Genomic DNA, 24314 nt, shown 5'->3' with positions numbered 1-24314 from the left:
AAATCAAGCAACACTGAACAGATTAGAACTACAAATATGAAACTGTGAAGGCAGAATTGTGTTATGAAATAGGGTTTTGAAAATGTGATAGCTCATATTAATGTATATTGTTAGTAAGTAGGCCTCCTTAAAATTATTGGGGATTGTTTTCTAACAATGTTATCATGCATTCATAAATATAGAAACATAGAAACATGATGGCAGATAAAGGCCAAATGATCCATCCAGTCTGCCTATCCCCAGTAGCCATGATCTTTTCCTCTCCTCTCTCTAAGAAATACACACAATTCTCATTGATTTTTCATCCATCAAATTAGTTCCATTAACACTTGACTCAAGTCAAATTTTTTAAAAAATATTATTTTCATTGGTCAATATTGTCAAAATGATTAACCTTTTTAATATTATTGCTCTCTATTATTTTATTTCAAATGGCCTCAAATTTCATTCAGATATATACTTTCGGGTTTAAATTGTGCTTAGCAACTACTCCTTCATTTTCCTCTGTAAACTCCAACCCACCTGCTAAACACCAATATCTGTCTTATCATTCCCTCTGTAATTCCCCCACCTGAGCACTGTGTATTGATGAACCTTCTTGTCCAGTTTGTCTGTTTTGACTAGATTGTAAGTTGAAACTGTCTTCTTATGTTTTAATATAGAGCACTGCATATATGTCTAGTAGTGCTATAGAAATTATTATTAGTAATAGTAGTATAGGAGTTATAGGGATAGGAGTAGAGGTAGGTTATAGGGATAGGAGTAGAGGTAGGTTATAGAAATAGTCAAGGACCACTGCTCAGGCAATAGGCCTGATGGGCCGCCGCGGGAGCGGACCGCTGGGCAAGATGGACCTCTGGTCTGCCTCAGCGGATGCAACTTCTTATGTTCTTATGTAGTATCTTGCCACCACAAAGGACTAAGGAAGGTCTCAGGGATAATTCAGTTCCATACCTTTGGAAAGGAAATATTGGCTTATTCTGGATGCATTGCTTATTGTTAGGAGAATGTGATTAATGCCTCTTAAGTGGTTCTAAAATCTAGCTTTCAATGAACAGTGGATTCCATAGTTTTCACTATCTTGGAAGAAAAGACATATATTTTCAAGATCGGCAGGGGTATGTTTTGTAGTTTAAAATAATATCTTCTTGAATTCTTGCTCAGTGCAAAAATATTTGGTCCTGTATTGTAATTATTTTTCTTAGAGCCACCAAATGGAAGAAAACCAAGTTCAAGTTCAATTTCTGTTTATTATTCAATATAGCACAAATCATAATAAATATGTTTAATTGGTGTACAAAACTAGGCAAATTAAGGGGATGGGGAAGTCATAAGAATAGCCAGACTGGATCAGACCAATGGTCCCTCTAGCCCAGTATCCTGCTTCCAACCATCATAAATTAACACTCATGAAAACAAAATCACGAAAATTTGGGAAGCACAATAAGGTTGAAATTAGATTAGTAATTGTAGTAGGGATGCAGGGGAGGGGAAAAACATAAAGGTATGTAGCTGCATTCACCAAGCGCAAAGATCACCTGTAATGGAATTGACTGGGGGAGGGGGGGAATGAGCCTGAGCAAAAAGAAAAGTGTTAAAGGTATATTTGAATTTTTAGAAAGGGGCTCCAAGTCTAACTCATTGGTACTTAATTCTACTCATCAGGCCTTGCCAACAGGTTTGTTCTGCAGAAGAACTAAATATGCAAATTTGACCCAATTTGTAGAACAAATTACTCACATAATCTCCTGTGCACTCATTATATATACAATATTATCCCTGGACAAGCGGGCAGCATATTCTCACATGTGGGTGATGTCATCCACAGAGCCCAGTATAGACAGTGCTAAAAGTGTACTGTCCCTTTAAATTTCTTAAGAAGCTTTAAGACTGCCCGCACTGTGCATGCGCAAGTTCCTTGCCACCCGACGTCTGCTCACAGTTCTTCAGTTCTTCGTTTTCCACGGAGTGAAGAAGTTGGTTTTTGAACTCTGTCCAAGTTGAGTTGCCTTTCCAGTCAACGTACTTTTTGCCTTTCAGCTCGGTTTTCCTTTATTTCCTTGTTATTTTTTCTTTCCTCAGTTGGACCTTCGGACCTTTTTCTCTCCGATATTTTCTCACTGGTTTTCCTTCTCACGGTGTTTTTCAACCTTGCCGCTGAAATTTTTCCTCATATGTCGAGGCCTTCTAGCGGGTTCAAAAAGTGCACTCATTGCCAATGGCCCATTTTCATCACAGACCTGCACAGCTAGTGCATTCAGTTTCTGGGGCTGGAAGCATCAAGCAGACACTTGGCATCTGCTATTCTACTTAACAAAAATACTCTCTTAAGGCTTGATGCATCCAGTATGAGAAGTAGTTTGGACCAGTCATGGCTTCCGGAGACAAATCGATGTCATCAGTACCAGCGGTACCAGCATCAATGCCTCCCTCGGAGTCAGACATCGTTCCTGCATCAGGTAAACCTGCTAAGAAGACATCCTCTTCACAATAAGGATTGCAGACATCTTCCGCATCGAGTCCCTTGATGCATGCCAAGCTTCGACGCCATAACCAATCTCCTGTGCAGGCTGTGTCTCTTTTAGGGCATGCTTCCTCATCGAGGTCACCCACCCCTTGACACCCTGCAGCACTGATGGTACTGGCTGTTGAGCCAATGCTATAGGTGTAGTCCTTTCAGGACCAAATGAAGGAGTTCTTTCAGAGGGAACTCTGTGATCTTTTTAAACTGCATGTAGCACAGATGCTTACATTGACTCCCTCAGTACTGGCCCAGCCTGAGCATGGCACATTGAGGCCCAAGGGTGCAAAATCCAGCTCTCAATTGAAGCATCAATGGACTTCGAGAACCCACTGTACTGATGCTCTTCTACATCCAAGTGAGCATCGCACAGTACTGATTCATGTTTATCTCGACATAAATCAAGATCTTCATTGTCATTGAAGGAGCTTTTCTCAACACTCTCAGTCATCATACTCCTCAGGCTAGGAGGCAACCTACTTCTCCTTCCCATAGAGAATCTTCTGGAGTAGCAGACATTGATTCTGATCTTTTTGTATAAAACATTGATTCTGATCTTGAACCCACATTATCTGCTCCAGAGTCATATGGCATCCCATCAGATCCATCTCCTCCATTGCCACGATGCAGATGTCCTCCAGAAGGAATTTCTTTCACTGAATTTTTCAGGCAATTGGGAAAAAATTGCCTGTTAAACTGAGTCAGACATTGAGTTCAGAGCAGAACTCCTTGATGTGTTAGATTTTGATGAACCTCCTAAGGAGCTACTCATATTGCCTCTTCACAATCTACTTAAGGAAGCTCTGTTTAAGAATTGGGAGACTCCTCTCACCCATCCTATAGCTCCAAGAAAGATCGACTCTCTGTACAGAATATTATCTTGTCTCAGTTTTGATAAGCCACAATTACCACATCAGTCTTTGCTGGTTGAATCCACTCTTAAAAAAACCCTCCAGCACAAGAGTATATGCTACTGCATCACCAGGATGTGAAGGCTGCACCATGGATAAGTTTGAGCACCGCCTCTTCTAGAACTCTTTGTTGACCAGCAGAGTTCTCAGCTACAACTTCTATATGTCATTTTATCTTAAACAACTGATAAAGAAGTTGGCTGAGCATCTTCTAGAGTTCCAGGAGACTATTCATGGCCTACTCCAGACCAGAGCATTGGCTATGTCTATTGCTATGAGACGTCTTGCATGGCTGCGAGTCTCAGATATGGACATCAAGATCATCTAGCAAATATTCCCTGGTGAAGAACTCTGTGGGGACAAAGTCGAGGATGCCACCCAAAGACTTGCATGATATGAACAAAGCTGGAACACCTTAACGGGCTCCAAGGCTAAGTCTCAGCTATCTAAGTCTTCCCACACTACTTACTCTTCCTATAAGAGGCGTTATCCATCTACCTTGTCCTCTTCCAAACCCCCCACCACAGAAGAGGCAGAAATTGCAGAAGCTTCAGCTCCTCAAAATCCAGCTCAGTCTTTTTGACATGCTACTACCCCCATCTCAGCTACCGCCCCAACCCATTGGAGGCCAACTTCTTTTCTATCATCAACACAGGACTCTCATTACCACAGACACCTGGCTCCTCAAAAGTCATATAGGAAGGTTACTCTCTTCATTTTGTCACCATTCCTCCAGACAACCCTCCCAAGAGAGTCCTTTTTTGCATCTCAAAAGATGTCCCTTCTTCTTTAGGAAATCAAATCTCTTCTTCAACTAAACGCCATAGAGTCATTACCCCTTTCCCAGAAAAATCAGGGGTTCTACTCCAAGTATTTCCTAATTTTAAAGAAGATGGGAGGTCTTTGTCCCATTCTCAACCTCTGAGCTCTCAACAATTATTTGGTCAAAGAGAAGTTTTGCATGCTATCCCTGGGACTCTATACCCACTTCTATAATGAAATGATTGGCTGTGCTCTCAAGACCTAAAGAGGCCTACACACACATTCCCATCCATCTGAACCACAAAAAGTTTCTATATTTTCATGTAGGTCATAATTTTCAATACAAGTTCTGCCATTCAACCTCACTTCATCTACAAATTGCCTAGTAGTGGTAGCAGCAACCCTGCACTCCCACGGGTTTCAAATGTTTCCTTATCTAGACCATTGGTTGGTAAAAGCTGCATCGCCTGAAGCAGTGCACTCAGCTACACAAGTGACCATAGTTTTTCTTCAGCTTCTAGGGTTTGAAATAAAATTTCTAATGTCTCATCTTCAACCCACGCAAGTGTTGGAGTTCATAGGAGCTGTGCTCAACACAACTCTTCTATGAGCTTTCCTACCCCAACAAAGACAAAACACTTTGCTTCAACTTTGCACTCATGTGTCCTCTCTACAAAATATCTCTGAAAAAACAAATGATGCATCTCATTGGTCACATGGCATTCACAGTTCATGTAACTCCCTTCGCTCAACTTCATCTCGGATCAGCTCAGTGGAATCTTGCATCTCAGTGGTCTCAGGCCACGGATTCCTTATCCCAGTGGATCAAAGTCACCTCGCCTCTTTGTCAATCTCTTCAGTGGTGGTTAAATCCAGCAGATCTCTCCAGAGATTTGCTACTTCACATCAGAAAGATGTACACATCTATGAATACATGGGGAGCTCACCTGGATGGCCTTAGAACTCAGGGATGGTGGTCTGCTCGAGAAAAGACACTTCATATCAACCAGTTAGAATTGTGGGTAATTTTCAATGCCCTGAAAACATTTCAGGATTGTCTTTCCAACCAAGTCTTCCTTGTTCGAACAGACAATCAAGTGGCCATGTACTACATCAACAAGCAGGGGGAAACGGGCTCTCTTCCTCTATGTCAAGAAGCCAAAGGCATTTGGAATTGGGAAATTCCTCGAAACATATTTCTCAAAGCCATATATGTCCAAGGCAAACAGAATGCCTTAGCTGACTCACTTCTTCTCGATTTGGGTGACTCCTCAGACTTGTTTGCATCTCCCCTCAAGCACAAGTTACCTCTCTGCTGTTCTAGATAGTACTCTCCTCATTGCCTAGAAGTGGATGCATTTCTTCTGGATTGGTTATGCAAGTTCCTGTATACATTTCTGCCAATCTCTCTGGTTCTGAAGATATTAGTCAAACTTAAATAAGAGTCAGCCACCATAATCCTAATAGCTCCTTGATGGCCCAGACAGCCTTGGTTTTCCCTTCTACTTCAACTGAGTGTCAAAGATCCAGTTTCATTGCAGATTGTTCCATCTCTACTCACTCATAGTCAAGGTTCTTTTTTATACCTAATAGCTTGGTACCTCTCAACCTGACTTCAGCAGATTATATTCTTTCTGACTCAGTGCAAGCCATTATAGCTGCTTCCAGAGAGCCTTCTACTCAGCAATGCTCTCGACTTAAATGGACACGCTTCATTTTGAGGTGTAATCTCCATCAACTCAATCCTTCCATATCTCCTTTTTCTTCAGTATTGGACTACCTTCTCTGTTTATCCAACTCTGGACTTAAAATCACTTCGGTTAGAGTTCACCTCAGTGCTATTAGTGCTTACTATGCTCCTTTCAATAATCATTAGCGTCTCATCCACTTGTTTCCCGATTTATGAAAGGACTCTTGAACTAAACCGCCTTCAGTTATCTGGGATCTCAATGTAGTCCTCTCCAGTCTGATGAAGCCGCCATTTGAACCATTGGCAACTACTCACCTTAAGTTTCTCACTTGGAAAGTGGTCTTTTTGATCTGTGTTATTTCTGATCAAGTGAGTGAACTACAGGCGCTGATTTGTGATCCACCAATTACAATATTTTATCACGATAAAGTGGTTCTTAGAACTCATCCTAAATTCCTTCCCAAAGTAGTTACGGAATTTCACCTGAATCAATCCATTGTGCTACCTGTATTCTTTCCAAAGCTCCATTCTCATCCTATAGGGGTAGTAATTAGTGCTATAAACTATTTATAAGTAATTAGTCTGGAATTATATTGCTCTTGTGTGTCTAAGGAAAGTACTGAATTACAAAGCCAGGGAACAAACTTTCTACTTGCTTAGATAAACCAGACCAAATGATGCAAAGATTGCTTTTATTCAAAATTTTAGCATTTCATAGAAAAATTAAATTCAGAGAGACAATATTAAGGACTAGAGACATGCATAAATATATAGGTATACATATAGCAATGTTAGACATATGTGCAACACTTAGCAAATTTGGATAAGACCCAGAATATGCATAAGAAACTCAGACTACCTACAGACATACAAACACACATAAGTGAAGGTGTATAACTGCTAATTACCACATCCCATAAACATTTCCTTATTATGCCAGTGCTCTGAATCTATAACCAGTGAAACAACAGGGAATTTTCTGCTCTCACCATAAGGTTGTAGAATGGCGTCTCCACGGGGTGTGTAGGATTTTCTCTTTCTGGGCAGTCAGCCAAGGCATGCCCAAGGTCTGCTGATCTTAGACAAATCTGCACTGCTGATGCACCAGGTCATATAGAGTAATAAATGTCAGCACAACATCTGTCATTCTTTCTTTGTCTTCTCAGTACAGCTCACCAGGAAACTTTCTTGGCAATCTTGTTTCAGGGAAGCACACGAAGTCCTAAGTCTCTGCAACTGCAAAACCCCTCCAGCACCTTTCCTTGTCTTTCTTTTGTCTTTGTCTTGTCCAACTCACAATCTGTTCTCTTCTCCTACCTTCTCCGCTGAGGGTTCTTCCTACGGACCAATCATTGCCTGGCTTGAAGGGGCATATTTCGGTCACATAGCAGAATCGTGAAGCCTGCGTTCCAGTGTCAGAAGAATCCACTAATCATAAAGATAAGGGTACCAGGCACGAATTGGCCAAGTTTGCAGACGTAGTCTTTCTCCTCCACATATTCCAGAAGCGAGAGGCCTCATTGCTGGTACAGATGACCCTGTGAGAGTATATACACACAGCTTGTAAAATTCCAAGAGGCTGTATGTGGGAAGAAAATGGTTCTTGTCCTAATTAGGCCACAGGCCTAAAGTGGCAGCAGGAATAGCCCTACAATCCTGGAGAAACTATTCTTTATACATTGGACTGTAAAAGTGCCTTGGCTTACTACATACAAAGAACTAAGCCACACCTGAACTGTTCATCTCATTTGATCCTAACAGATTGGGTCTACCTAGGGTTACCTGATTTTCCTAAAGGAAAATCTGGACCCATGGCCACGCCCCCAGGTCTGCCTAGTTTCGCCCTGTTCCAATTGTATTATGCTCCATTTTGCCCCCAGCCCCACCCTAGACAGATTCTGCGTATGCGCGGACACAATGCAATGATGTCACCGCATTGCGTCCATGCATGCACAGATGCCCCTTCCCGACACGATTTTGATGGGAAGCTTTTCAAAATCTGGACAAAGTGCCGAGTTTTGGAAAGCTGTCTGGATCTCCGGATATGTCTGAGAAAATCCGGACATCTGGTAACCCTAGGTCTACCTGTAACCAAATGAACTATTTCTACATGGTTATTAACCTGCATTTCCTTTTGCTCTGCTCAGGCTGAGCTGTAGCTCGAGGGTCATGTTACAAAGCAGCTACTTGGTCCTCAGTTCACACATTTACATCTCACTACTGTCTAGAATCCTATTCCAGACGAGATGGTTGTTTTGGCCAAGCAGTTTTACAGAATTTATTTTCTTCCTAATGGCCAACTCTCCCACCATCCCGTTCAGTTAGCTAGAGAGTCCCACATGTGAGAATATGCTGCCTGTTTGTCCTAGGATAAAGCACAGTTACTTATCGTAACAGGTGTTATCCAAGGACAGCAGGCAGATATTCTCACATCCCACCCACCTCCCCTGGTTGGCTTCTTAGCTTGCTTATGGAACTGAGGAACCACGAGCCAATATTGGGCGGGAAGGTGCTTGCGCGTGCATGGTGCAGGCAGTCTCGAAGCTTCACAAAAGCTTAAAGTGACAGTACACTTTAGCACTGTCCATACCGGGCTCCAAGGATGACATCACCCACATGTACGAATATCTGCCTTCTGTCCCCAGATAACACCTGTTACGGTAAGTAACTATACTCTCTTGCCTTTTTGTATGTGGCATTGATTCAGTGTGAGCATGGGCCTGTCTCAGAAATGGTGCCGTTGACACCAGAAGCAGCCCAAGAACAACTTAGAAGTTGTTCCTGAATCCTCCCTTTTTCACTTGCTTCTTTCTCTTTTTCTTGTAGCTGGCTCTAATTTGGACCCGGAGACCAAAAAAACTGCCAAATTATCATGGCAACAGCCTGTGAATGTGTTTCTTGCCCCTGGCAGATTACCCTGTGTAGAGGAGCTGCATCAGGAGGCGCAGCTTAATCTCCAAAGCTTGCTACAAGGTACCACAATTGGTATGAGGGACTAATGACCAGCAGAGTTAGGGCCATATAGATATAGTTTAGCCAGGGCTGGTGTTAGGCATTCAGGGGCCCAGGGCAGAAACTTGGGAGGGGCCTCAAAACCAGCCTGCAGGCTATGCTTCCTTCAAATAATTGATAACATGAAAAATTGGAAGGGAAGATGATACTTTTTGCACAAATCAATTCTAACTATACTTATTATTATATCAAAAGCCATCATAGCATCTAATAAATCAATAATATCCAAAGAACTATATGTGTAAAAAATATTAATACTAAATCACAATTCCTGTTAAATATTTAATGGTTTGGAGGAGGTGGTAGACATAGATGATTATAACAATAAACAAGACAGGAACCTGTAATGATATACATCATAAGAGGTTCCAAAGACTGAAGTCTGTATAATTTATGATATGTCCACCACTTTTTGTTTTAAATATTTAACAGGAATTGTGATTTAGTATTAATATTTCTTACACATATAGTTCTTTGGATATTATTGATTTATTAGATGCTATGATGGCTTTGATATAATAATAAGTATAGTTAGAATTGATTTGCGCAATAAGTATCATCTTCCCTTCCAATTTTTCTTGTTATCAATTATTTGAGTTTTAGGGATGATATATTTAAGGCCTTCTTACATATTATGCATGAGTCAGGCTTGGGTCCCACTGCTGCCCTCTGTCACCAGCCTTGAGCTTCCCTCCTTACTTTGGGAAAGGCAAAGGGTAAGGAAATCATATTGGCAGTGGGGAACCAATACAGTATTAGTGCCCTCCCCCTATGACCACCCCAAACTATGCTTATGTTTTCTGCTCTGCAAGTAAGTGGCAATTGTGTGACTGCATATAACATACTGTACATGAAAAATATGTCTTTACAGATGTCTGTGTATGTCTACCCTTTATTTGGGGTAAAATCAGATATGGGAATTAATACATATGGATTGTATATACAAATACACACATGTTGATTTCAACATATAATTTTCTGTCACGCAAAAGGGTGGACAATTTTCATACACACATGCACACTACAGGGTCCTTTTACTAAAGGCGTGGCAAAAGTATTTTTTTAACGTTCCGCTTAATCGTGTCTTTCTGGTGCGCTAAAGCCACTTATGCCACGGCTGGAAAATGGCTCTCTTCCATTTTCCGAATTAATGTTCACAAGCTAATTTTGCCATTGACATGTGGCCAGTATAAAGTTACCACGTGAACCCCTACAGATACCTGTTTTGTAGGCGGTAAGAACCCATGCGCTAACCCTGTGCTAATCAATTAGGGAATGGCAATGTCTCATGCGCTAACTGATTAGCTCTGTCATGCCCACTCTCCACTCCAACACATGCCCCCTTAGAGAAAATTAAGAAAAATATATTTTTAGCATGTGGTGTATACATGTAAACGGGCAAATTTACTGCAGGATGACAGTGCATGGCCCACAGTAAGCTTTTTAATAAGCAGTAACTGTGCACTAGCATTTATTGCAGTTTTGTAAAACTGATGATGATGGGCACTTTTAAAAATTCATATGCTCAGGAAAATGGGGTTGCATAAATGAGTTCTCTAGAAACTACCCTTTCTTTTCTCAGGTAAAACAAAGTGTATGCAAGGATCAACAATGCACAAAATTTAATATGGACAAAAAAAAATATCTTCAGTAATACAAACAGTAATACAAAACTATGTACAGTGTTTTTTACAGATTAAATAGAAGGTGAAATTCTGTACACAATGCTCCTGCTATGTGTCTAAGGTGCAATCAAAGGTGCGCTTCTTAGCATAGCTCATAAAAGCCTAGCTCAGAAATGCAACCTAAGAACAAGAGCTTCATTACCCTTACATCCACTTCCCATTGAAGGCCCCAAACTACTGCAGTGGCGCGAAAAGTATCAGAGGAGCGGAGAGAGTCGCTCTGTCCCCCGACATTGACATCTCTCACACACCCACGATAACCATTCTTCAGGGCACCAGGAAGCAGGGAGAGCATTGGGGCAAACCCCCCTCCCCCCCCCACACACACACTGATGCTGATGTCACTTGCAGCACCCGCTCAGACACAATTATAGCAATTAATCACATCTACAGGCTATACGGAACCAACCTCTGAGCATAAGCCAACTCAGATACAATTACAACACCTTTCCAAACTTACCTACTATAGGACACTAATCTCTGAATGTGAGTTCAATCAAACACAACACCCAATCTATCTTCAACAGTGAACTAACCAAAATGAGTTGGTATTCCATAACAATTCTCTGCCTACTGATCAGCACCAGATGAACCAAAGCCTATTCCACCCCTCTCAACAATAGATCAGATAACCCCTCAAAACACACAGTCCCATCATGGAGTCACCCTATGATAAACTGTGCCGACCACATGCAAGCCTTCCACAACATGGCACTGGTTAAATGATGACCAAGCTTCCTCCATATGTGCCACACAGATCCCTCCACTCCCAGGATGAAATATGCCTTAAAATGCCCTCTGGTCATGCCCTTCGAGTGCAAACCACCAAATGACATTCCCACTCCCACTTCATACTGAATCATTGGAATCAACTGCCCCCGCAAATCAGATCCCTTGAAGGATTCCTGAACTTTAGGAAAGCAATAAAAATATACCTCTTCACCTATCCTCCCTGCCTAAAGCCAGTGGATTACAAAGAAATATATATTGGTATTAGTATGTGTCATGTTAGGATAAAAACTTGTATTAAAAAATCTTGCATTGTAACTATGGCAAATTGTAACCTGTAAGCTATATAGTATGCATATTGGTATTAGATCCCTAATATGTGTCGAATTAGGATAAAAACTTGTATTGGAAAAACTTGTACTGTAGCTATGGCAAATTGTAACCAGTTTAACTATATATTAATAATAATAATAATAATTTATTTTTATGCACTGCCTAACCAGCAGCTCATAGCGGTTTACACAATAGGTACTCAGCATACAATATACTAATATCATACATAATAAATTCTAAGTAACTAATTCAAGCATTAAAACTAATTATTAAAAAAACACAATATGAACTAAAATAAGTATAAATAAAAAGATTAAAAGTACATTATAACTACATGATAATATGAAAATCAATAATGTATATTATATTGTTTAAATAAATGGGTTTTAAGATCTTTTTGAAATTGATAGTAAGAAATGGAGACACAAGAAGATTCAAACATGAATTCATTAATTCTGCTTGGAATGCTAAGGTCCTATCCAAAAATTTTTTCTAACGACATGCATTTGCCGAAGGAAAATAAAACCAACAAGATCTGCAAATATTTTTCTTAGAAATAAAAACACTAAATGAGAAACAAGGTAAGCTGGCGCTAAGCCAAATAAAACTTTAAAATAAATGCATCTGGATTTAAATAACACTCTAGCCTCAAACAGTAGCCAGTGAAGCTTTTGATAATATACACTGATATGATTGTGTTTTTTCAGATTAAAAATCAAATGAATTGCTTTATTTTGTATGACTTTTAGTCAGCTAGTAGTTATTTTATACGATCCCAGATAAATAACATTACAATAATCCAATATTAACCTGTAAACCATTCTGAGCTTGTTGGGGAGAACAGGATAGAAAATGAATTTAAATACATAAATATATAAATACATGAATAAATAACATCTTATTCACCCAGTAGACAAACTTTAAGATCTTCTCAACAAGAAGTGTTAGTGGTACCAAGTGGGTTGAATAACAGTCAACTCATATAAGAACCTTCAGGGTTGCTGATCCAATTCCTCTTAGTATAAGGAAAGTTGGGTCTTTTCAAATATTTAAAACCTGCCTAAAATATTTTTTTCCAAAGGTTTTCTACTGATTCTCTTCTCTTTTGGAAAAGAATGATAGGAACATGTGAGGGCTAGATTCATTTATATTAGTTAAAGTTTGTCTTGTGTTAGTGATTAAATCTTTGTAACTCACTGGGCTGCTTGATGAAGTTAGAAATTAAGGGTGGAATTTATCAAAATGAGCTACTTTTAAGATAGGTAAATTTTACAACAAGTCATGTTATTTTAGCACAGGGTTCCTTTCATAGCCACCAATCTCTATAAAGATTATTTATTAAGGATGTGCATTTAAAATATTTTGTAGTTTGCTTTTGGGTCTTTTTCTGACTTTTATTATGATGTTAAGACTTTTTTCAGTTTGTTTCACACATTAGTTGTAATTTGTGTTAATTTTTTTTATTATTTAATGCACTAATAAATGCATATCCTTACTAGGTATCTATCTGTGAGAATGAGCAATAGGCCAGCTCAGGACTTTGTTGTAATCAAGGCAGGTGTTAAACATTTTGGGGACACCATTACTACCACATACAAAACAACTTTAATGACTTCCCAGACAAAACACAGACCTTCACCAAATAGAAATATAAAGAACAAAATTGAATTGGAAACCACAAAAAATTAAATCTGACAAGTACTGCAACACTGGAGAAATAGAAAACAGAGACACACTTCCTTTTGTACTGAACATCATACAAAGACATCTATGATGTACATATCTTAAACCTAACATGTTCCAATTAATATATTCAAAATCACTTTTTTCTACTTTTGCTGTCTGGCTATTTAAAATAAAACATAAACATAAAATTTTATTTTTAACCTGCAATACCGTTAAGTTCAATGTAGCTTATAATTTACAAGAAAAACTACAAAAACAGCAAATTACGTAACAGCATTCAGAAAGATCTTTAACAAATAAAATGTTTTAAATAATTTTCTAAATAAGAATTTGCACTAAACAGCAAAAGCCCTAAATCTTTTTCCCAGTTTGCAGCTTGAATAGAAAGTAACCAATGGAGATAACGTTTATAAAGGCTACCTCTTATGGTGGGAACATTAAACACAGTTGGTTTACACAAAGATTGTTTCAAGCTGACAAACTGAAATTTTATTTTCCTAAGCAGAAAAATACAGTAGTGTTGACACAAAAAAAGAGAAGGCACCCACTGAATGTTACACCTTTTATTGAGAACTTTCAACAAGACTCAACATGGCTGTCTTTCAGCCACCAGGCCTGTCAGGAGTCCTTCATTTCAAGATGAATAAATGTAGCAATAATCTTCAAAATGCTAATTGAAAATACTGTGATATTTTTGGAGGTGAGACGTGGCCTGGTGGTAGAGCCGCTGCCTCAGCACCCTGAGGTTGTGGGATCAAATCCCAGCACTGTTCCTTGTGACACTGGACAAATCAATCAACCCTTCATTACCCCGGGTATAAAATAAGTACCTGGATATATATATAAATCACTTTGAATGTGTAACCACAAAAAGGCAGTATACAAGTCCCATTCCCTTTCCCTTTGTTTATTTGTTCCTATTACCATAGTATGTCTTTGCGAGCACTTCAGCGAGGTACAATCCTGGAGCCCAAATTAAGGGAGCTGTTGGTTTCTCTGGGAGGTGCTTTTTTTGAAAATCATTGCTACATTCGTCTTGAAATGAAGGATTCCTGATGCAAGCCTGGTGGCCAAAACACAGCTGTGTTTAATCTTATTGAAGGTTCTCAGTAAAAGGTGTAACATGCAGTGGGCAACGTCTCTTTTTTGTGTCAACTACTCTGTGTTTCTGCTTCTGTTACTCTGTAGAAGTTTGTTCTATTTTTTTCCCCATCATAAATATAAGGATAAATGGGATGTGATATACCATCTTTTTGCGGTTTTGTCATGTTTTTTCTGATTTCTTGTTGTTTTCTGTTAATTATTTTTGTAGTGGCTCTGTCCCATTTTGTTCCATTTCCTCACTACACTTGTCTCTTACATATCAATCTTTCCTTTTTAATTTTTTCCTTTCAGCTCTTCCCTCCCATTATTTTCTTTTCTGCCTCTATCTACTCAAATTTCACCTTCTTTCTCACCTACCTCCTCCTTTTCAGCTACCTATCAATTTTCCATCTTCTTCACTCATGCACTAGCGCTCTCATTTTCCATCTCATTCCTTCCCCAGCCTCCTATTCCCTTTCTTGTTCTGAGGAAGGACCCATTACCACATTTTGACCCTCTGTACTTGGAGTCCTCCTCTCATTTATCTCTCTTCTGGCACTCCCTCTTGGTCTCTCCCACATGGTTCCACCATTTCTAGTATCTCCCCTCCCTCTACTCTTATAGCTCAGCGTTTCTCCCTCCACCACACTTGCAGCCTGACATCTCCCCGTTTCTTTCTCTCCATCCCCAACATCTTCTTGACCCATTTCTCTTCCTTCATGTCCCCCATAATTCATTATTGCTCCTATCTCTTTCCTGTTCTCCCCCCCTCCTCTCCACTCCCTTCTTCCCTGGGTCTAACATACCTCCCTGTCTTCTGTTAACTAGTATCCCTCCCTCCCTCCCCTCCATCCTGAAGTTCAACATATCTTCCTCTCTCTTCTCTCTCTCCATCCTTTTGTTGATCTCTCTTTCTCTCTCCTTCCTCATCACCCCAGGGTCCAATATTTCTTCTAGTTTCTCTCCCTCCATCTCACTGTCTACTTTCTCTCTATTCCTTCCTCCTCTTGGTTTCTGGGCTATCATTTCTTCCTTCAGTCCCCTCTCCCCATCCTTCGTCTGGCATTTTCCCCTTTCTCTCTTTATACTTCCCCTGTGTCTGCCTTGTTGCTGGGATCCCTTTGGTTTGGTATATTCTCCCTTTTTCTCCACTATATCCAACATCTCCCTGTTTCTCCTCCCCTTTCCGATCTACCCATAAGGCTTTTCTTTACAGAACATACCAGCGCAACAGCGATTCTGATAGGTTGTCTGTACCATGCCAACCTCAACCTTTCACCCCGCCCCCTCTAATATACCTTTCTGTGTTTGCCTGGGTGAAACATGGCAGAGGGAAAGGTCAAAGGTTGGCATGATACAGATAACTTATCCAAATCACTGCCACACCAGCGTGCTCTGTAAAGAAAATGCCTTGTAAGGTAAACCAGGAAGAGGAGGGAAAGCAAGGAGATGTTGGACAGAATGGGGAGAAAGGGATGAGATGCTGAACTGGAACAGTAGGACCCAGAGCAGCTGCCCTGTTAGCAGACCCCCCTACACTCAGGCTGGCCATGGTTATAATAGAATATATTGTGTGTATCTTATGACATTCTTCTCATAAATATTTAGCTGTGAATACAGTAAGAAAAGTAATTTTAATACAGCACCAGAAACCCTTTTCTCTTTTCTTTTATAGCCGACTGTTTTGCAGAAGAGTATGAGGAGCGGTATGTGGATAACAAGGTCACTGGTGAGACATTTCGTTATTGTTTCAATTCCTCAGAACAAGAATTCACACCTGAAATTGTGCCCAAGCAGCCAGCCAAGCGCTTGGAGTTTGTATACCTGGTAAGTCATTTCCAAAACAGAATACTTGACCTAGAACAGACAAGATTTGCAGTTTGATACCCTATGTTGGAACAACAAAAGTTATCCAAAACTGATGATGTCTTCAGTGAGAATAGGACTCATGCTTTCGAAAGTTTGTGTATAATATCTTTGGATAATTCTTACCTTGGTCTATAAATGGTGTCACAATCTGTGAAAAAAATTAAATAACTTTAAATAAAATATTGGAGCTTGCTGGAGTACTTTTGAATGAGCTGTTGAAAACAAATTGAGAGAAGTTGCAGAGCTGCTTTTGCCTGGGAAGTCTCAGAAATGCAAAGAAAATATTCCTTGTCTTTACTAAAAAGCTCTGTAATTTATTCTTATTCAGCACCACATTAGTATGACAAGGCAACCCTGTCTGTCTTCACTGAAAACTAAGGGCTCCTTTTACAAAGGTGCACTAGCGGTTTTAGTGCGCGCTAGCCGCTACCGCCTCCTTTTAAGTTGGCGGTAATTTTTCGGCTAGCGTGCACTAATCTTATGCGTGTGCTAAAAACGCTAGCGCACCTTTGTAAAAGAAGCCCTAAGTTTTCCTCATCTAACATCTTGAATAGATTGAAAAACAAAACATCGGAAATAAGAGATTATAATATTCCAACAAAAAGATTAAAATAACAAGAATATGCTATAGTACAAATACATGTAAAATATAAAGAACACATCAAATAAGTTTTTTTTCTAAGCACTCGTGCTTTTCTCTTGGGGCTCCTTTTATCAAGGCGCGCAATGGGGGTTATCGCGTCAGACATTTCATCACGCGCTAACCCCCGTGGCAGCCTAAAATCCTAACACCTCGTCAGTGTTAGGTACTAGCGTGGCAGGCGGTTAATGTGCGGTATTCCGTGCATTAAACCGCTACCGCGCCTTTGTAAAAGGACCCCTTGGTCTTCATCAGAAATGTTGCTTTATTGTCTTAGTTCCATGTCAGTCTGAGTACTGCCCAGCCCTGATTTGAGGTTATACAAGCTCAAAGGCTTTAAATGTGCTGTATTTGTGTTGGGCAGGCCCTTGCTACTCTTGACTGTAAAATATGCTTTAGGACATCACTCAGAGTAGTTTGATCCCAGAAGTGCAGGCTCTGTGTCTTTCTTGCCAGACATCTAAAGCCCAGATCCAAGACGTTGGCCTCAGAGGTGCAAAATATGGTTTGATAAGTTGTGACAGGCTACTGCTTGTCCTTGACTGTTGCTAGATAGCCAAAAAAGATTTGCCAAAAAAAAAAAAATCATCCTTTATTCTTCTTCTAGTATTTTCTTTTTTTAACCATAAAGCACAAAAAACCAATTGAATAAAATGGCTGTTGTGACCTCCAACAGAAGAGACTGCAACTAGATAGCATAGCAGCCATTTTTGCTCCTTCTGCTTGACTACAACTAGATCACCAGGGGATGGATGGTAGACCCAAGGAGGCTTATGGGTAATCTAGGAGGGAGGCTCATTTTGTGCATGAGGAGGGGGATAGAGGTGCTGATGGCTTTTCAGCCTGACATTTTCAATTCTACTTTAGTTAGGCATGGTTACAGAGGACTGAAAAAGGGTAGATATACCGTATTTTCACGCAGATAACGCGCACCCGTGTAAAACGCGCACACGGGTATAGCGCGCAGAAACCACGATTTTATGTACAAAAACTTTTGTATACCGCGCTCACGGGTATACCGCGCATGCAGCCCGACTGTCCTTTCGCCCGCCCCGACTCTCCTCTGGCCACCCCGACTCTCCTTTCGCCCTCCCCGACTCTTCGTGCGCTGTCCCGACTCTCCGTTCACCCTCCCTGACTTTCCGTGCACTGCCCCGACTCTCCGTGCGCTGTCCCGACTCTCCGTTCACCCTCCCTGACTTTCCGTGCACTGCCCCGACTCTCCGTGCGCTGTCCCGACTCTCCGTTCACCCTCCCTGACTTTCCGTGCACTGCCCCGCCTCTCCGTGCGCTGTCCCGACTCTCCGTTCACCCTCCCTGACTTTCCATGCACTGCCCCGCCCAACCCGACCATGTGCCTCAGGCCGCGCCCCCAGGTGGGACCTAAGGCTCCAGGGCCTATTCTGATTGGCCCATGCGCCTTAGGCCCCACCAGTAGGCGGAGCTTTGGGACGGATGGGCCAATCCGGCCTCATTCCGTCGTTGGCTGCCTGCCGGACAGGCGGGTTTGGCTCCCGTCTGTCCGGCCAACTACCAAAGGTACGGGGAAGGGGGGTGGGGGTGTCGTGGGGGTCGGCCAGGGGGGTCACGGGTCGGCTGGGGGGGCGGTCGGAGGTTCTTGGGGGGGGCGGTCATTGGAGGGAGGGGGTTTGCGTCGAGGGCAGGAGGGCCTGGGATCCCTCCTGCCCGTAATGTAGTGCGGGGTGGGGGTAGGGGGTCGCCGTGGCCAGGAGGGTTTGGGCCCGATATTGTCGGGGAGTTGGGGAGTCGGCCGGGCAAGAGGGCTTGGGCTCCCTCTTGCTCCGATCGTGGATGCGGGTGCGGGTGGGAGCGCGTGCGAGCGGTCGTTCGGGGTGGGGGTGCGAGCGGTCCTGCTGGGGGGGGTGAATCGGGCGTCGGGCGGGGTGGGAACTATGTAAAAAAATTTTTGTATACCGCGCTCACGCGTATAACGCGCGAGGGGTATGCGCGGTAGGTAAAAACGCGTATAACGCGCACGTTATATGCGTGAAAATACGGTAGTCCCCTCAAAAACTGAAGTAAGAATTGCAGGCCAAATTGTCTGATCTCTGTGATGAATAAATTGATGGGATTGCACAGGATTCTAGGGAACCTGAATCAAGGGAGAGTGCTAGATGTGGTATACATAAATTTATTATTTATTTTGATTTTTATCCCGTCCTCAGAACAGGTTACAAGAAGACAGACACAAATAAGTCCACGGACATGACAGATACACTCGGGAAGTACATAGAAGGAGGCATAAAGGGCTAGAGTGCAATTGATGGAGTCATTCCTTCAGAGAGGAGTCTGTTTCTTATAGTCATTATTGACCAAAAAGGAGAGTCTTCACTGCCTTTCAGAAAGCCATCAGTGAGTCTAATCTTCTGGTTTGTGTGGGCAGTTGGCTTTATAGTCGAGGGATAAAGTGGCTGTAGGAGCGCTTGTATGCGGTTTCCATTTGGAGAGATCTCTCTGGGGAGATGCTGAGTTGATTCGTCACTTCAGAGTGGAGGGAACGGTTAGGGATGTACTGTCTAAGTTTGGCAGAGACATAGGCAGGCATCTTGTTGTGGAAGATTTTATGTGCCAGTACAAGGGCCTTGAAGGCACATCATTTGTTGATGGGTAGCCAGTGGACTGCTTTCAGCGCTGGTGTAATGGGGTCGCAGAGGCTGAGGTCATACAGGAAGCGTATAGCTGAGTTCTGCACTCGCTGGAGGCATTTCAAGTCTTTCATGGTGATGCCATTGAACAGGGAGTTGCAGTACTCTGTTCATGAGAGTACATAGGCATAGAGGAGCTGGGCAAAGTCTGAGATTGAGAGGTAAGGTTTGATCTTCTGTAGCTGGTGAAGATAATAGAAGGAGATGGAGACTACCTGTAAGATATGTGCAGAGAGAGATAAATGGCCATCTAGAATTACTCCCAGGCTGTGCACTTGGTCCTTTGCTGTTAGGGAGGTGGCTTCCCAGGATAATGTTGGGTGGGTGAAGCTAGAGGTCTTCTTTCTGATCCAGAGAAGTTCAGTTTTAGTGGCATTGAGCTGGAGCTTATTGCAGGTCATCCAGCTCTTCATGTCAGTGAGGTAGAGGTGGAGGTTGGAAAGTTGGGCGGGCTGGTCCTTGCCCAGTGGGAGTAGCTGTATATCGTCGGGCGTAGGAGTGAACCTAGATATTGTATCTGTGGGCAGTGTCAATGACAGGTCTAATGTACAGGTTGAAGAGGCATGGGGAGAGCAAAGCACCCTGAGTGACTCCATATTTAATGGGCTTAGGCTTTGATTTGTCTTGGCCTAATAGTACTGTTTGTGTCCTCTGGGAAAGGAAGGAAGCAAACCATTTGAGAACGGAGTCCGTGATTTTGAGTTTGGTGAGTCTGTCAAGGAGGAGCTGATGGTCAATGGTGTCAAAAGCAGCACTGAGGTTGAGCAGGACCAGTTACCTTTATCAAGGATTGACCAGCTGTCGTCAATCATGTCCAGGAGGATTGTTTCCGTGCTATGGCTTGTTCAGAAGCCAGACTGAAATAGAGAGAGAGTTTCCTGTTTTTTCTAAGAATGGTTGTAGCTGTTGAAACACTATCTTTTCCAGTAGCTTAGAGGAAAAGGGTAGGTTGGATACAGGCCAGTAGTTGCTTGGGTCAATAATGGGTTTCTTGAGGGTGGGTCTGATGACAGCAGATTTCCAAATAAGTGGCCCCTTCCCAGCCAAGAGGGAGGTGTTTATGAGAGGGCGAATTGATTCTATAAACGTGTCTTCGACAGATAGGAGGAGGTTGGATGGCCATGGATTGAGGATTGTGTTTGAGGGTTGTAGCTGTTTCAGTGTTTCTGAAAGTTCCTTGTGCGTAACCAGGCAGAATTGGTTTAGGGATCCATTTGGTAGGATCCTTGGTGGGCATGGGAGGTGTGCCTGGTGGGAGATACTACTGGGCATGATGTCAAGTTTACTGCGAATGCTATTGATTTTTGTTTGGAAGAAGTCAGAGAGTGCTTCGCTGTTAAAGTTTGCGGGGTTATTATGCTTGTTTCCATGGGCAGCTGAGAAAAGGTGATTCATCAGTGTGAACAGATATCTGGAGCAGTTGGGTGCTTTCTGTAGGAGTTGAGTAGTGGCCATTTTTTGCTTTTAGGATGGCTGATTTGTAGATAGCTGACAGATTCTTCCAGTGTGTTTTAGCTTTTTTGTTCTGGTGCTTGACCCAGTACCTCTCTGCTTTCCTGAGGTTTCTCTTTAGGGACTGAAGTTCAGCGGTAAACTAGGGGGCGGGGTTTTTGCCAGCTTATTCAATTTACAAAAATATTGTCTCAACACCCAGTCCTTATTAGATTCAAAGACAAAAGTTACTAAGAGAGTAGATCTTTCACACTTTTCTTCCATTGAAGTTTCCAAAAACTGTGTCAAATTCAAACTATCCAAAGATAGCTCCTCTCGTCGCGATGGTTGTCGCTTTTTCACAGGCTAGAAATATGTACTGGAGAGGGGTGGAAAGTCTTCCTTAGGTACACCTAGAGTTTTCACCAGATTTTTCCCAAGCACATCTATAGGGGCTATCTTCTTTGAATGAGGAAAATTTGCAAAACGAAGGTTTAACCTCCATGTGTAAATTTCTAGCTTCTCCACTTTGTTCTTTAACCCATATTCAAAGCCAAGAAGTTTGATCACGTAACACCCCTTCTCAATAAAGCGCACTGGCTTCCAGTTGCTCACCGGATAACATATAAACAATGTTTGCTCACATTCAAATCCTTTCTTTACAAAACTCCAGCTTTCATTTATAAGTTATTAATTCCATATACTTCCAATAGAACGTTAAGATCTACTGAACAGCACTTGCTGACGATTCCCTCTCTTAGAATTATTAATACTATTGATTTTTTCTGTTACAACCCCCCAAACTTGGTACTCACTTCCTATTTACTTGAGGGAAGAACACAACTTAGAAAAATTCAAAAGTAAACTAAAGAGCTTTCTTTTTAAAGACGCCTTTGAAAATTAGCCATTTAGTCTTCCAACCAATTTTACTTTTTCTCTCTAATTTTATTGAAGTAATTTTTAACTTCCCTTTCCTTCTGTATCTCCCTTATATGTCTCTTTAACTTTTAAATAATTTGTAGTTCTTATCCTTCTCTTCCCTTATGTTCTTAATTTTGTTACGTTTGTCAATAGCCTTGTCAGACCTGATTTTTGTTATTTATTGTATTGTTCCCCACATTTTGTAATTTTATTATTATGTACATCGCTTAGAATTATGATTAAGCGATTAATCAAATCTCCGTTAAACTTGAAACTTGAACCCCTAATATCCCCTTCCAAACACTAAGGAATTGGTTTTAAAGACTTTTATATCTTGTTGTACCTCTTCTACTCTCCTTTCCAGTTCAAAATTCTTTGCCTCCTGAGTGACTAGGCATTCTTGCAAGGAAACGTCCACTAGCACTTTATTTCCTAAAAATAGTTTTTCCAAGCAAGCAACTGCATCCCAGATGGATTCTAGTGTTACGTGGATAGGTTTTATCAAAGGAGAGAAAGAGGGCTCACCGTTTTCCTGATGTTTCTTCGATTCCTCCTCAGAAGAATCAAATGGTAGTTGCCCACCTGTTGCTCCCGAGATATCCAAGTCTCTGGAGACAAACTCTGGACAATTCCCCGTGACAGCATTTATTCACTCGTCTTCACCTTCTGGCCTCGATCGTCCCCTCCGATCGATGCTTCTGCTTTACTGCTGAGTGGCTCCATCGATGACTCTGGGTGCCTCTCCACAACTGGACATGAGGGCGGAAGTCTCTCCTCTGGGCTGAGAGTTGTGTTCAGCCCTGGCAAAGCCACCTCATTGCCTGCGCCGATTCTGGGGAGTCGCGCTGAATGGACCACAAACCTCTCAATGGACGTGACAGGGAAAGCAGAGGACCCCGAAGGGAAAGTCCTTACTTTCGAAACACTCCACATTCACAAACTCAAGGGACCAACTAATCCAAACTCCATTACCCTTGATACAAAATACAAATCCTATTCCCAAGCAAGGAGAACTTACTTTTTAAATTTACTCTCAAAATTTAAACACTTCTTGGCTCAACAGCGCATCGATGGGATAAATATTTATGAGACAAATATTTCAAGAGATATGGGAACTTTATAAACGAGTAGAAAAAGCCTCAGACTTGAGCCTGCTACTGCATTTCTATAAGCATTAAGGCTATGTTTTGAGCTGCCTCATTGACATAAAAAAACCCTCCTCCATCCATTCCTACAATCTCTAAATCCTTTATATCTCCTTTTTGTGTAAAACTTTAAATATCTCTTATAAATACATTCAAATCTTAAACAGTCAAATTGATCATATATTAATTAACTTGCTCATCAACATGCTCTGGGAACCAAACTTATAAACTCCTAAAAAAACAGCTGTGTTCGGAAGCGACCATAAAATCGCTTTCCACTAATGTACACTACCTGTGTACGGGTGGTGTGTGCCAGCATGGAATGTTATAATAGTTATAATGATCTCCTAAGCACTTATCTCTCCACAGTGTAATGCTGAATCAAGCTGCTCTTCCTCCACACCTCCCTCTCCGTGTATCACTCATACGCACTGCTATTCCATGGCAAGACAACTCTGCCAAAGTTGACGGTGACCAGCCGGCTGTGCTTCGGCACTTAAACTCCATGCTCACAGGCATTTGACACAAAAAGGATTTAGAGATTGTAGGAATGGTTGGAGGAGAAGGTTTTTATATGATGAGGTGGCTCAAAACATAGCTTGAATACTTATAGAAATGCAGCAGTAGGCTTGAGTCTGAGGCTTTATCTCCCCCTTTATAAAGTTCCCATATCTCTTGAAATACTTATCCCATCGATGCGCTGTTGAGCCAAGACGTTTTTAAATTTTGAGAGTGAATTTAAAAAGTAAGTTCTCCTTACTTGGGAATAAAAGTCTTCCTTTTCCCCATCTTCAGGTAACTTTGAAAGTAATAACAAGCAGGCAAAGTTTTTTTCCTCACCGGAGCGCTGTTCAGCACGTCAGTCTTAGTTTCCTCTGTGTCTCCAATTATAAATCCTTGGGACTGGGCAAGTCACTTAGGGCTCCTTTTACAAAGGCGCGTTAGGGCTAAAATGCCGTGTGTGCTAGCCACTACCGCCTCCTCTTGAGTAGGCGGTAGTTTTTCAGCTAGTGCGCGCTAATCCGGTGTGTGTGCTAAAAACGCTAGCGCACCTTCGTAAAAGGAGCCCTTAATCAACCATTTCCCCAGGTACAAAATAACCACTTATTTATAATAAACCACTTTGATTGCAACCATAGAAAGACAGCATATCAAATAATGACATTTTCTGCGTGTAAAATATGCTTTATATGTGGAAAATGTTTTTTAAAATTACCACCTATGTATACA

At 41.6% G+C, this 24314-nt stretch overlaps 1 protein-coding gene across 9 annotated transcripts in view; it reads left to right on the top strand.

Moving 5' to 3' along the window:
* NHSL2 (NHS like 2) overlaps positions 1 to 24314 on the top strand; it is a 542601-nt gene that overhangs the window by 471572 nt on the left and 46715 nt on the right. For 8 of the 9 annotated variants that reach the window (XM_033945435.1, XM_033945432.1, XM_033945431.1 and 5 more), the window contains 2 exons: positions 8711 to 8857; positions 16088 to 16239. In XM_033945435.1, coding sequence (XP_033801326.1) covers positions 8711 to 8857; positions 16088 to 16239 — 299 coding nt within the window. The remainder of the gene's footprint in view (positions 1 to 8710; positions 8858 to 16087; positions 16240 to 24314) is intronic. The other variant, XM_033945433.1, reaches the window with a different exon arrangement.

Source organism: Geotrypetes seraphini, chromosome 5 (genome assembly GCF_902459505.1).
Source record: "Geotrypetes seraphini chromosome 5, aGeoSer1.1, whole genome shotgun sequence".
NCBI classification, from domain to species: Eukaryota; Metazoa; Chordata; class Amphibia; order Gymnophiona; family Dermophiidae; genus Geotrypetes; species Geotrypetes seraphini.
The sequence above is the reverse complement of the archived record's forward strand: the minus strand, read 5'-3'. Positions and strand labels throughout refer to the sequence as shown.